Genomic DNA, 13,989 nt, shown 5'->3' on the forward strand with positions numbered 1-13,989 from the left:
TCCAAAATCACTCTTAACACATTTGGATTATGACTCATTACTTCAAAATATTCTAAAGAGAGAGAAAGTCGAAAAAGCGAAAGAAGAGAGTGAGTTTCTCTCTCTCTCTAGTTGTTGGCAATAAAAAATGAGGTCGACTTTGTTGTGAAATTTTTTTTTTTTTTTTTTTTTTTACCATAATTGAATTTGTAGAGTCATTTTGACTCTTACAATTGGAGTGAAGATCCCTTGATTAGGCAAAATTAGTCTCCACAATAAAAATAACTAGCAGATATGCCTATTTGCGTTGGAGTTACTCTAACCCATGTCTCACAATTGGTGTATTAGTCTTTTTATTCCGGATTGTAAGATCAATAGGGTACCTTATTGACCACAAAAATTAGTTTGATCGAGTGGTTCTTAAGCAACTAAAATTCCCATCACATTATGGGTCGTACAAATAGAATACAATTGATCGATGGTTAGGATCATCATTGTTTCATGAATCAATGCTACATGCTATGATTTCTTATTCTTTTAATGGTTACTTCTCTAGGCTCCATATTCTTTACGTTCATAGGCTGTCTGGAAGAAATAAATAAAGAGAAAAAGAAAGAAGAAAGCACATGGTCACCCATCGAGTTATAAATGAATTTTCTAAGTGCAAGCAAGCATCAGAAACCGTGCTTAAAAGTGATCATAACTAATCCTCACTTTTCTCCATTTTATCTATTTTGTCCTTCAATTTTAATTTATTAATGTGAAACCCATTTTAGAGGTGCTAAGCATACTTGTTAAGTCTTACTAAATACTTGAATTATATCGATGACCCTCGTGGCCATACGTGCCACTGAACCTGCTATATCGATATATAATTACGACTAAATATAGTTTACTTGAAAAGCTCATATAGAATTTCAATATTAAAAACGTGATCACTATCGATTAAAAACATAATCATGAGGGGGGGATGAGCTTGTGTTCGTTATGATTTTAATTTAATTTAAAAAACTGATTAGGGTTCATGTTAGGGGATGAGGGATTTTTATACCAATTGCCAACCTTATAAGGCATTGGTCCTTTATTCAGGTTTGAGACCGGTATTTTAATGTGAAGGGGACGTTACTTAGGCTGAGGTGGATGGAGATAGAGAAAGTAGATAAGCTCACTCTCTCTCAATGGCAAAAGACTTGACTTTTAGACAAAAAGTGGAGTAGAGGATCATGATTTGTTTGATGGACTCCAATTCTTTGATGGTTTTGATTTAAGTTTGGAAAAAAAATAAATATATATTTGTTTTGAAGGTAATTTATTCTTATTTACTATTGTCCAAGGTTTTTAGTTGTATAAGTAGTCACAAAAATAATTTAAATAAAAGATAAAAGAAATATATATATTTTTTACATTTGTGAATCACCAAATTCTATTATATATATCAAATCTCATCTCACATTAAAAATTAAAAAAAAAAAAAAAAGTGTTAAATTTTATTTTTTTTATAGAAAAAAATGATATTTTTTTGTTACAAATGAAAAAGTCATGTTTTTTAATCGTAAAAAATGTAAGATGCATTTTAAATGCATATATTCTCTAAAAATAAGATAATTTCTAGTTCAAGCATATTGAAAATTCCATGATAAATATATAAGACTAAATCACATTTATGTGTTATATTTAATTTTATTAAAAAATAAATAAAAGTAGGAGTAGAAATAAAAGTTTTCTAAATATAGATAATTTTCAGAATCAAGCACATCGAAAAATCCATGATGAAGATATTAGACTGAGTCAAATTTATATGTTATCTAATGGTGTTCATTTATGTACATTTAATTTTATAAATTGATGTATTATTATAACAAAATGTTGGTAAGAAAATAGAATTTCCCTAAAAATAAAATATTTCCTAGATCACCGATATTGAAAAATCCATGATAAAGATTAAGACTGAGTCAAATTTAATTTAATTAATGTTCTATAATGAAAAGTAAGGGTGGAAACATGTGCTCTCTAAAAAAAATAAATAAATTCTGGATCACACACATTGAAAAATCGATGAAAAAGATATAAGAATCAGTCAAATTTTGGTGTAAAATTGATCTTTGGTATCGAGGCTTTTCGTTCACTCCAAATCCTAGCATTGCACAGCAAGTAGAGCCATCAAAAGTGAAAAAAATCCAAATTAAATAAGAGCAGTTAAAGAACAATAGATGATTCCTAGAAAATTACTCTCTATTTTAAGTATCTAGATTTCATCTCCATATAAATTAAATTTGAAGGAGGGAGAGTTTGTCATTTGGTGGATTTTCGCCGACCCACATAGGATAGCTCCAAGGAGAAGATGACATGAGTTAATTTTGGTTTGGTTCTTGAAGGCATTCGATCTAGAACCATTAAATTTTATTAACTTTTTTCTTTTACTGATTTTGATTTTGGTTCCCAAATAAATGAAATTGGAATTAGAATCATGAAAAAATTTCTTCTTAAATGATTTTGATTTTTGGTTTGTATCAATTTTAATCAGTTTCCATTCTCAATCGATTCCAATCAAATGGATTCAGAAATAAGGTTATCTGGTTTGGTTAAATGGGTATCCATTGCCACAATAGTACAAAGTCAGATAACGGGTTTAAAACGACAAGGGAAAACTTTAGTAAAAAACATAAAAACAAAAAACGATAAATATATATATATATATATATATATATATATATATATATATATTAAAATGAGTTATTTATTTTAATTTATTATTTATTTCCATTATAACATGTTCTCAAACATAATTATAATTGTTATGATGAAAAAAAAAAAAAGTTACTCATCAATATATTTTTTATTCAAAATATGAAAATATGAATCATAACATCAAGATATCATCATAAAATCCTATATTTCTACACTTATGAATCATCAAATCACGCATTAAGCAAAGAAAGTGTTTAATGCCTCTTTTTTTTTTCTTAGAAAAATGTGAAAAAAAAAAAAACTTGTTTAAAATGATAAAAAGGAGGGGAGGGGAGGGGGGGGGGGGGGGGATTTTTCATAAGTCAGGTTTTTTTTTATTGTTTTAATCGTTAGAGGTATATTATGTGTTTTAAACACGATTTTCCCCCAAAATAAAATAATTTTTTTGTCATTATGATTGGCTACCCCTTGGTCTCTACTCACCTTAGCTTATTACCATAGTGCGGTTAGCATCTGATCATGTCCCACGGTTTGTCATATCTGACACACAAAACCAAACATAAAATTCAGTCGTACACTCTCTCCTCTCCATCTACGTGACAAGCAGCAAATGCAAATCCAAATCCAAATTCTCTCTCTTCTAACCCACTTTTTTGGGTAGACCCACATTGATAATTTACAATGATCGATGATCACAACCGCAAATAGTTAAGTATAAAGGAAAGAAATCACCAATCAACTTGATTTAATCAAGGAAAAAGTTCTGACTTAGTGTACAATATAATTTCTTCCTTGCTGTCTTTTATGTCTTTTAACGCTCCTCGGTCTTCCCTCTCTGTCCTCTCGTGTCGATCGCCATTTCATATTTTTCACCTCCCACTTCTCGTCAAAAACAAAACTCTCTCTCTCTCTCTTATTCTGATCGTAAAGGACAACAAACACTCTCTCATGGCAGCAGCCGCCCATCTCAAAACCCATAACCAAACCACTTCAAAACTTAAACGTCGAAAGCGTCGTGAAACCACCATTTCTACTTCCGCCACTTCTCCTGACTCCTCTTCCTCCTCCTCCTTCTCCACCACCATCACCACCTCTACAGATCTGACCCACAACCGTAAACGTGACCCACCCACTGTAGTCTCACCTGACAACTCCTGGTGTTGCCCTGCTTCCAAACCTCTACCGTCTCCTCCACCACCACCACAACAACAACAACAACAACAACAACATAAAACTGTATCAATTACAGATCAAGAAACAAAACCCACTTCTGTAACAGTTACCCTTAAATCTTACTTATCTCCATCACCATCACCATCACAGTCACCTTCATCTTTCAAGCTTAGGTTTTCACCTGGTAGGGTTTCTCCAACTATGGATTCTTCTACAACTTCTGGTGTTGGTGGTGTTGGAGTTGTTGGTGGTGGTGGGTCTGCTTATGGTACTTATCCTTCTTGTTACACTAAGTTCAATTCTGCCTTAACTGCTGGCCTATTAAACCCACTGTCGCCTCCTCAACAGCTTGATAAACCCAGATCAAGTCCAACCCTCTTTGAAATGATGTCTACTGAGCAAGATTGTCACCCCAGAACCACCACCCAGATCCCTCCTAATTTTAACGCCCCATCGGTTTCAAGAAAACCCCCAATTTCATTGCAAGAAAAACACCTTCTTTTGCAGCAACGTGTCATGGAGATTTTAGGGAATTGCAGCCCTGGGAACCAATTCAATGAACCCAATTCGAGTGATGTTAAGTTAACCCTAAGTTCTAAGGACGGTTTAAGTGTTTCCATGAACGTTCATCGGCAGATCCTTGTTGCCCATAGTACATTTTTTGCTACAAAGCTATCGGATCGTTGGTCGAAGCAGCAGAGATCATTGCCTCATATTGTGGAGATATCGGATTGTGACGATGTCGAAATCTACATCGAAACGTTGAGGTTGATGTACTGTAAAGATCTCAGGAAGAAACTCATGAAGGAGGATGTCTCCAAAGTATTGGGTATCTTGAAGGTAAGACTCCAAAGTAACTGGCATTGTGAATTTTATTTGGTTTAAATTTTAATTCTTTAGGTTTTTGGTCTTATGGGTTTAAATATTTGATTGTTTTTTCTCAATGATATAGGTTTCAATAGGGTTTTTATTTGGTTTAAATTTGAATTCTTGAGGTTTTTTGTCTTCTGGGTGTATATGTTTGTTTGATTTTTTTCAGTGATATAGGTTTCAGTTGGGTTTTTATTTTGTTAAATTTGAATTCTTGATGTTTTTGGTCTCCTGGGTATATATGTTTGATTGATTTTCTTCAGTGATATATAGGTTTCAGCTGCGATAGAATTCGATGCTGGGGTGTTATCTTGTTTGGAGTACTTAGAAGCAGTTCCATGGGCTGAAGATGAAGAGGACAAGGTCGCTTCAGTCTTATCTCAGCTTCACCTCGATGGGCCTAGAGCAGGGGAAGTTCTCAAGAGGGTTTCAGTGGAAGTTATTGCAGAACCCGAAGTGGGGAACAACAACAACGAAGAAGTTCTACTTAAACTCTTACAGGTGATTCTTGAAGGGAAGGATGAGAAAGCGAGGCGAGAGATGAAAGGGTTGGTATCGAAAATGCTTCGCGAGAATTCGTCTCAGAATGACCTTAGTAAGGAGTCTCTCTACTCTGCTTCTTATGGTTGTTTGCAACTCCTTCGCTTGCATTTTCTTCGTGCAGCATCGTCTGACTTCCAAGATGTAAGTCAAATTGCACGACAAGCAGACAATTTGTATTGGATTCTGGATATTTTGATCGATCGGCAGATTGCTGAAGACTTCTTGCAGACATGGGCAGATCAATCTGAGCTATCCGAAGGGCATTCTCGAGTCCCTGTGATTCATAGACACGAGGTGAGCAGGGTCACAGCACGACTCTTCGTGGGGATTGGAAAAGGGCAGCTCTTGGCCTCTAAGGAAGTAAGGTGCTTACTTTTGCAGACATGGTTGGAACCATTTTACAACGATTTTGGATGGATGAGGAGAGCTTCCAAGGGTCTCGATCGGCACTTAATTGAGGATGGCCTTAGTAATACCATCCTCACTCTACCTCTACCTTGGCAGCAAGAGATCTTACTTGCTTGGTTCGATCGATTCTTGAACTCAGGCGAAGATTGCCCCAATATACAAAGAGGGTTCCAAGTATGGTGGAGGAGAGCTTTCTGGAGGCGAAATGGTGAACCAGAACGACCACACCAGCTCCGAGTTGCAACTGCCACTTGTGACTAGAAAGCATAAAACTTGCTAATTCGAAGAATTTGGAATGGTTCTTCAATGGGTCTTGACCCTTTTAAGTGAATCTCTTGGTTCTGATTCCATTTTAGGGGTGATTTCAATCTTCTTCCTTCTAAACCCGGTCAAGATTAAAGGTCTTTAAGATTGATTTTCTTGGAGGAAGATTTATTTGTTAGATTGGGTCAGGTTTAGCCATGAAGAAGTGGAGAAGTTGGTTGGTATCTAATTTCCTTGGAATAATTTCTTTAAATTTACTTCTTTCTTTAATTTCTTCTATGGTGTGTATGATTCCAGGGACTTGATTTTCAAGGGAATGTGGATTCCTTGGGAAAATGGATTCTACTGTTTGATTACACCTTGAAAATAAGACAAGTTGATTTTTTACATTTTGGATGGGTTATTATACTTGGATGTAGGAAAGCATTTTCTAAGGGTGTAAGGGAAATTGCTTAATGATTTGTTTGAAAATCACAGTTTACTTGAAGAAATTATTTTTCCGCCCATTTTCCATGCGTATTAGATCAAACAAACCTAGGAGTTTTCTATTATGCCTTATCGCAATTATTTGGATCAGCAACAATGATTGTTACAGTGCCGTTCATCTTTATAAAAAGGGATGAAGAATTTGAATCAACCCTTTATTATAAATAAAAAATTCTATATAAGTTGATGAAGAAAACTAGATTCTATTTGTCAAGTGTGTCATGTTAGAATTGTGATTTCTAAGACGGATTTGGGTTTTCCAAATCTAGATTTTCTTATGACTGCAAATGTGATGCAAAAGAACTTGTGCTTAAGTTATTGGCCAAGAGTATAATTGGTGTAATTCATCTCAAATATTCGTATCTAGAGTGACATTTTTTAGAGAATATTTAGTTAAATTTTATAAATACAAAGGAAAATACCACCTTTCAATTCAAAATTTGTGGAGAAGAATAGTGGACAATCAAGATTGAATGGAGCACAATCCTGATTGTTGAAAAGATGAGTGAAAAATTATAAATGTGTGTAAAAGATTATTATTCATGAAAGTTTTTTAATAAACTCAATAAATGATAAGTTAAGAGAAAGTCAATTGAATTAATTTGATAATCAATTTTCATCAAAATTAAAAAGAACGGAATTGAAGGGTTTTGTTTTATTTTGTATTTTATTTTTATGAAATCAAGTTAACGATTATCAAGTGAATGTTAATTTTGAACCCAGGTCATAGTATCAACACTCATGCTGACATTACTATAAGTTAAAGGATCTAAAAGAGTGAAAAAAGTACCTAAAAGAAAGTGGAGTGACATAGTAAAAGTGGGTATTAACACATGAGTCGAGATAAATCGATGGGTTGGCGTGGCAAGGGCACATAATCATATATCTTTTTCTTGGGGATACACAAGGAAAAGATCAATGGCTCTGTACCCTTATCACATCAGCTTACAAACCACGTATATTTTGCCACATCGATTTATCATTAGTCTCAACAAAATTACTAAAGGTGAATGTTTAAGGACTGATGGGCTGTCTTTAAATCTCTATTGATTATGTGAAGGACCATAATCCTTCCATAAATTTTGTTGTCAGCATCAAATAACCTTTCAGTTGTCCTATTAGTAGTTCCTTTTATAGGTCAAAACTTGCTCTTTTATACCTGTTGTGTCATGGACCTCTTTGATATTATTCTCCTAAAGTTGGAAGGAGCAAATTTAGGGCACTTTCAATTTTTTTTACATAAAAGAAAAGTGAAAAAGTTTATTCTATTTAAGAGTTGAATTTATTGACTTAAATTATATTATTTGGAGGTTGAGTTTCCTTTCTGTGATAGGCAAGCGATGAATGCGGAAGGCAAGTATTAGTACTATAACTTGCAAACTTAGCTAACCATTTTAAAAATCTCATCCCAATTTATAAAAGATTGGAGGAATCAACTATCTTTCAAAAAAAATATTGTTTGAATATTTCTAATTTATATAAAGCTAATAATTTGTAATTAAATCAACTTATAACAAAGATAATAATTACATTATATTGAAAATGGTTTAAGAAAATCTCAATCAGCTTTGTTGGTAAAATCTATATATAGGTGATGATACTATAGACCTTAGTTCAGTTCTTAGCATTACTGAGTTACTGGTCTCATTAAAAACAAACATTAATCAATGAAAATATATATAGTGTAATGATTTTGTAACTCAACCTGACAGGATAACTCAAAAACTCAACTGGCGTGCCCTACAAGAACCATAGATTTTTCCCTTCAGGATACACAACCGCACATCCCCATAAAACATGTGCAATTGTGTATCCCGGAGTCGGTTCTTGCACTTGCCACATCAATGAGTTTTTGAGTTATCCTGTCAAGTTGAGTTACAAAATCAGCACTCGTATATATAACTTGCTAGTTATCACATGAGTTAAGATCCCATACGGTGTCCCGTTTCTATAGATACAAATGGTGTTTACGTCACACAATTTGATTAGGAAATAAACACATTGGTCTGCATGAACAACTTGGTTAGGAGCTCAATGTGTTTTAAACACCAACTAAAGTGTGCCATGTAGACACCTAACCTATTTTATAGGAACAGGACATCGTGTTGGATCCTGAATCTTACCACATAAGGCTATGATGTACCATTTAATACAATCACAAGCTCTCAATAGACCATTGACTTCGTTGAAATGGTTTTCGTGCATTGAAATATAATCTTTGGATGATATTTAATCATGACACGATACTAATTGTTGGATCACGATCCTTACTAGGAAGAATATTGAAGAAGAGCAAAAATACTAGTTTTGGTGATTGAGTTTGTTGAACCTAATGTATAAATTTGAATAAAAAAAAGATTATATAAATCAGACAATAAGAATAGTTGGAATGATCTTATCGATTTGAGTAACTTAGGCATAGAAAAGCTGATTTTCTTAAAATCAATTCTACCCTCTTAGGATGATATCCACAATGCAATCGGTTTCAGGTGATTGATTTTCAAAATCAATAGTCACAAGTCTGTTAACTGCGCACTCAAAAATAACATACCTTCTACGAACTCGATCGAATTGGTTGATGTACGAGCAGTGAGAAGTAGAAGAACATAAAAGAGAGAGATCAGAAGTTTTTGTTTGCAGTTTGTATTTCTACGTACAGAACACTAGGGTACACTCCTATTTTATAATAGTTAAAGCTCAAACGCAATGGACTGCAATCCCATGGTGTCTTGGGCTCCCCTGTGTGTGTGAGGCCCAATTTCTTTCTCTCTCAAACTCAAGAAAGTATGAGAGTGGAAACATTTATAAGTTGATCATAACTCTTATATTTACTCGATGTGGAACTAAATATTTAGAGAGTTATTTCTACAATTCTCAAAAGAAAGAATATTTGACTTTTCAACTATCATAAATAAAATATTCTCTTAACTAAGGTTTCACCAAAAAATAAAAAAATCCTACACCAATTACACTCAAGGGAAAATAAGGTCTTGAGTTCAAATCTTGCCTCCAACAAAACCTAATAAATAATATTAACTATGAATCCCACAACAAAGTTTTGGGGGTGGGGTTAGGCTTTGGTGTTATGAGGTTCAGAGATAGTAATAGTGCAATGAAGATGGTAGTTCACGAGATTATTGACCATAGTAAGGAGCAAGTGCGAGAACAAGAGCAATGGGAGAAGAAAATGCAAGAGTACTAAGTTCAAAAATATCTTACGATAGGACCATATGTTGTTCGTTTCCTTTCTCTTTTGCCACCACTTAATATATATCTTGGAAAAAAAATTCTTTTACAATTTAAAATTGATCATTTTTATGAAAGTAAATCTATTTTAATTAATTCAAGTGTACGTTAAAAAGATAATCATGACTCCATCGTTAATTTCTTCTATCATTTCTTCAATGATAGTAACCCTGTCAATAGCAACATCATCTCCAATGTGAACAATTCAGCCTACTAGTGTTTCACGAACTCGTTTTCTCCCTCGCATCTCTCACCATCATCTCCAAGAATGAAAATAAATTTTTTGCCATTTGTAATTGTAATGGTTCTAAAATTATAATATTTTAATTATTAGTGGGAGTTTCAAAATACATAAGTAAGAAGTATTTATCTTATAAACCAATACTAATGATAAATCATATAGTAATGCCCACTTGTTGTTTAAAGAACTTGATAGTTTTAAAAAACAATCTGATATACAAAAATTTTGTCCTTACCAAATGCTCAACAATGCCTTAAAAACTTTTTGAACCGAAAAATATATTCTCAAACATTAAAATGCTTTGGTTGAAAGCAATGCTATCCAAAATGAGCCCTTATGCACGGATAAAAATTTTGGTTTATATAACATGTTGGGAAACCCCAAAGGATTGGCAAGATGGCTAGGATCATACTTCGAGAAGCAAAGGTCTTGAGTTTGAATTGTCTCTTAGGGATCACCCCCAGTGATTTATCATAGAAATTATTCGATTCTTTCTGGGAGGAGGGTATTGCACGTGCCAGGGGATTAATCGGATGCTCTAAGAGGCTCGGACAACTCAATTACAAAAATAAAATGTTGGGTAGTCCAGAGTTAATCCTCAGAGTGGAGTGGTGTGTTTCTTAAGATGATTTTTTCCAAATTAAATGTCAAAATGATATAATAAATTAATGAATAATACTGAAGTGGCCTTACATCGCGCACTGATGTGAAGGTGCATGGGAACCATAGATACTTTCCTCGCGATACAAATGAAAAAGCATCTATGATTTTTATCCACTTTCACGTCAGGGTGTACGGTATGAGATCCAATCTTGAGGTCAATCCAGCATGATTCGAAATTGATTGGCAAATGCATTTAATGGGAAAAGTGAAAAGATTAGTCAAATAGTAATAAAATGAATCAAATGTTAAAAAATCAAAGAAATGATTGTAATGGAGAATTAAGGCTTAAATAGAGAAAGAACATTTCACAAAGATTAAATAAGAATAATTAATAAGTAAAAGTAAAAGTAAAAGTTGGAGAAAATAATGAGTTTGAATTAATTCCAATATTTTGCCAATTAAATCTTGAGGCATACGCAGTAATTTTCTCTTAAAACTTATTAATAGGTTTCAAAGCGTTGCCTTGAAAGTAAAACATTAGATGCAGATGCATCTAGAAGGGCCTCTCAGATTTATTATTATTATTATTTTTTTAATTTTAATTTTTAATGAAATGGGCGGAGAGCGAGTCGGCTCCTAACCAGCGGCGTGGGTACACATGGAATCTGACTTCTGTTTCCTTTATTTTATTTTATTTTAAATATAAATATAAATTATATAATAATAAGAACTCTGAATATTGTTTTGTGGAGTTCCCTTGGACAAGAAGAAACGCGGAAGAATGAAAACCAAAAGAATAAACAAATAAAATATGATACCGAATTTACCCTTTATTCTTTTGAAGAATCACGTCAAAGCCCTTATCCAATCAGAGAACCTCTTCTAGTCCCTCACCAACCAGTGCTTTGTTGTGTCCTGCAATTACTTCTTAATTTTTGAAAGGGAATTAAGATTTGTGCTCCAAGAGTCCTCTGGTGGGCCCAATTTTGTAAATGTTTGGCCCACACTTTAGCAGACAAAATTTAGCTTGATTAGATATTTTCATCATGGATTTTGTATCCACACATGGGATTTTTCAGAAAAGCCCATTTATTAAGAAAACAAAACCTAAAAAAGATCCCCCAAAATGATGTATTACAGATAAGCAATCAGATGATGTCTTTGAATGTCCACCAATAGGAACTAAACATTCATGGGCCGATGGCCCAGAAGAATTTGCCAACATTTATTTTATTTTAATTTTTTGGCGAAGCTGTTTCCAACTTTGCTCCTCCCATGGTCAACAAAATCAACAAAGATCCTGACCTTTGTGTGGTGTATGGAGGTGGGGTTGGGGCCTTGACCTGCACTAACCCAACCATTATCAAAGTAAATAAACTCAATAATGAGCCACGTGGCCCAACGTGTTAAATTTTGGAGGAACAATTTGATTGTCTTGCCACATCACCCATCATTATTGTTGTGGGTACAAAATTTATTCAATATTAGATTTTTTTATTTAAAGACAGAGATTTTGGTAGCTGAGCTTTGCTCCACTGCCCATTGGACAAGAGGTGGGGATGTAGGAATAAGCAGCAAAGGAGAAAATGTGAAAGAATCGAAACAACAGATAATAGAATACACCCAAACAGAAGGATTTACGTGATTGAGAATGTGCCTAGGTTCATGAAACAAAATAAGAACAATCACTATTTTCTCTTAGATTTTACAGTCTTAGATATCTTTATTTATAAAATCGAGAGTTACTAAAATATGTAAATCTCCTCTAAAAAATGAATTTTCAAGAACAAAAAATCCTTAAGAAAATATTACACGATTGCCCTTTTCATATCTGGCGAAGACATTGCTCCTTGCACCCCCGCAACTTTGTGTATTATAAAAGAGTATAAGACATTTACAAAACAAAAAATTGGTAAAACAAAAAAAAATCATAAAAAAACCAAAAAGAAATTGGATTAGGCTTATGTCTACTTAATTGTTCATAGTAGGTGGTGTTCTTGTATTATATCACCAAATCTCATATTAAATTCTATGATACGAAGTTTCAAGGGTTGTAGATGAAAAAATTCTATGAATTTTGAAAAAAAATTCCAACAAAAAATATATTTTTTACAGTTGAATTTTAACTTTAAATTTTGGAGTTAGGTGGAAGTTTGTTAGCTGTCTATTTTCAAAATCTTGGATCAAGTCCAAAAAATATTATTATTATTTTTTTTTTTATATATGAGTTTTTTCATAAAATCTAGAGGGATTTGATTGCCAATCTAGCAACCCATTTGAGTAAAACCAACCTTAGTAAGACTTAAAATCTTATTGAGTCAGTAAGGAAAGTGTTTTTCATAAGAAGACCATTTTTTATAAAGAGAAAAAGAGGGGAAGAGTGATAATTTAATCTTAAAAACTCTCCTAAAAATAAAGTCTAATCATAGATTTCAAAAAGTCAAATTTTCTAAGAAAAAAAATCTTAGAAATTAAAAATTAAAAGTCTTTTATAAATAAAACACCCCCAAAGAACTCATTCATTTTTGCTTCCCTCAAGATAATATTTATAAAAAAAATGAGGTGTCATGGTAAAAAGAAAGTAAAAATTATTTAATTTGCATCTTTTAGTGTATTATAAATAAGAAGTTGGTGTGCCAATATAAATTTTTTTATTTAATTTTTGAAAATTTACTTAAAGGACCTTAGCGGAAGGACTTTTTTTAACTAGTCCCTAAGTTCTGGGCGATCTCTTAATAGTTCATTTAGTAAACTTTTCTTTTCTTAAGATTCACTAAACGTCATTTCTCACATTTCTCACAATTGAATGCCCTACTATTTGAACTCATCGTTTTCATCCAAAAAATTGAATTTTTGGCATCTCGATCAAGTTTTATAGATTCTATTCTGTCGAAAAGAAGAGATAAAATAAGAAAGAAAAAATCATTTTCAAGAGTTTTTTTTACATATATTTTGCATATGTATGTAAAAAACTAGAGTTTTTTTTTTTTTAATTTTAGCTTTTGAATGAAAATTAATCAAGAATGATTCTTTTGAGTTGAAATCATCTAAATAAGTCGTTATCTCAAGTTTTTTAGTTGATCTTACCATGTATTTTAGGTTGAAAAAAACTCAAAAATTGAAAATGAGTGGATTTTACCAATGTTGAGTTCATCACTTTTTACAATAAATACAAAAAAAAAAAAAATTTGACAATAAATAAAAAGTGATGGACTTGACACCAAATAATAGTGAGTTCGACAATAAATAGAAAAGTGGCAAACTTGACAATAAATGAAAAAATGGTGAGTTCGCCAATAACAAGTGATCATTAATAAATAAAAAAGTTTACTAAGGCCTTGTTCTTTTGGGCTTCAAGAGCCAGTTTTTTTTGCTTTTAAGCAAAAAAATCAAATAAATGATGCTCGTTTGAACTTTTTTCACTCTCACGAATTTCAATTGAAGTCCAAAAGTAACTTTTAAAAGAAGTCGCCTAAGAGAGGCTTCTT

The 13,989-nt window shown here is 32.8% G+C and overlaps 1 protein-coding gene across 1 annotated transcript; it reads left to right on the forward strand.

Moving 5' to 3' along the window:
• The first annotated feature begins 3,374 nt into the window (after positions 1 to 3,374).
• Positions 3,375 to 6,401, forward strand: LOC147389835 (BTB/POZ domain-containing protein). Its single transcript, XM_086418948.1, has 2 exons — positions 3,375 to 4,680; positions 4,984 to 6,401. Exons 1-2 carry the CDS (start codon positions 3,472 to 3,474, stop codon positions 5,920 to 5,922), a joined length of 2,148 nt encoding a protein of 715 aa, XP_086275074.1. The 5' UTR covers positions 3,375 to 3,471; the 3' UTR covers positions 5,923 to 6,401.
• Positions 6,402 to 13,989: the final 7,588 nt, after the last annotated feature.

This window comes from Akebia trifoliata, chromosome 12 (assembly GCF_017979445.1).
Source record: "Akebia trifoliata isolate Shusen 1 chromosome 12, ASM1797944v1, whole genome shotgun sequence".
Taxonomy (NCBI): Eukaryota; Viridiplantae; Streptophyta; class Magnoliopsida; order Ranunculales; family Lardizabalaceae; genus Akebia; species Akebia trifoliata.

Bases quoted from the DNA above. Each gene is read 5' to 3' on its own strand.
- LOC147389835 (XM_086418948.1), top strand. From the start codon at position 3,472: ATGTCTTTTAACGCTCCTCGGTCTTCCCTCTCTGTCCTCTCGTGTCGA. The intron at 4,681-4,983 runs GTAAGACTCCAA...AGTGATATATAG, and splicing joins AAGTATTGGGTATCTTGAAG to GTTTCAGCTGCGATAGAATT.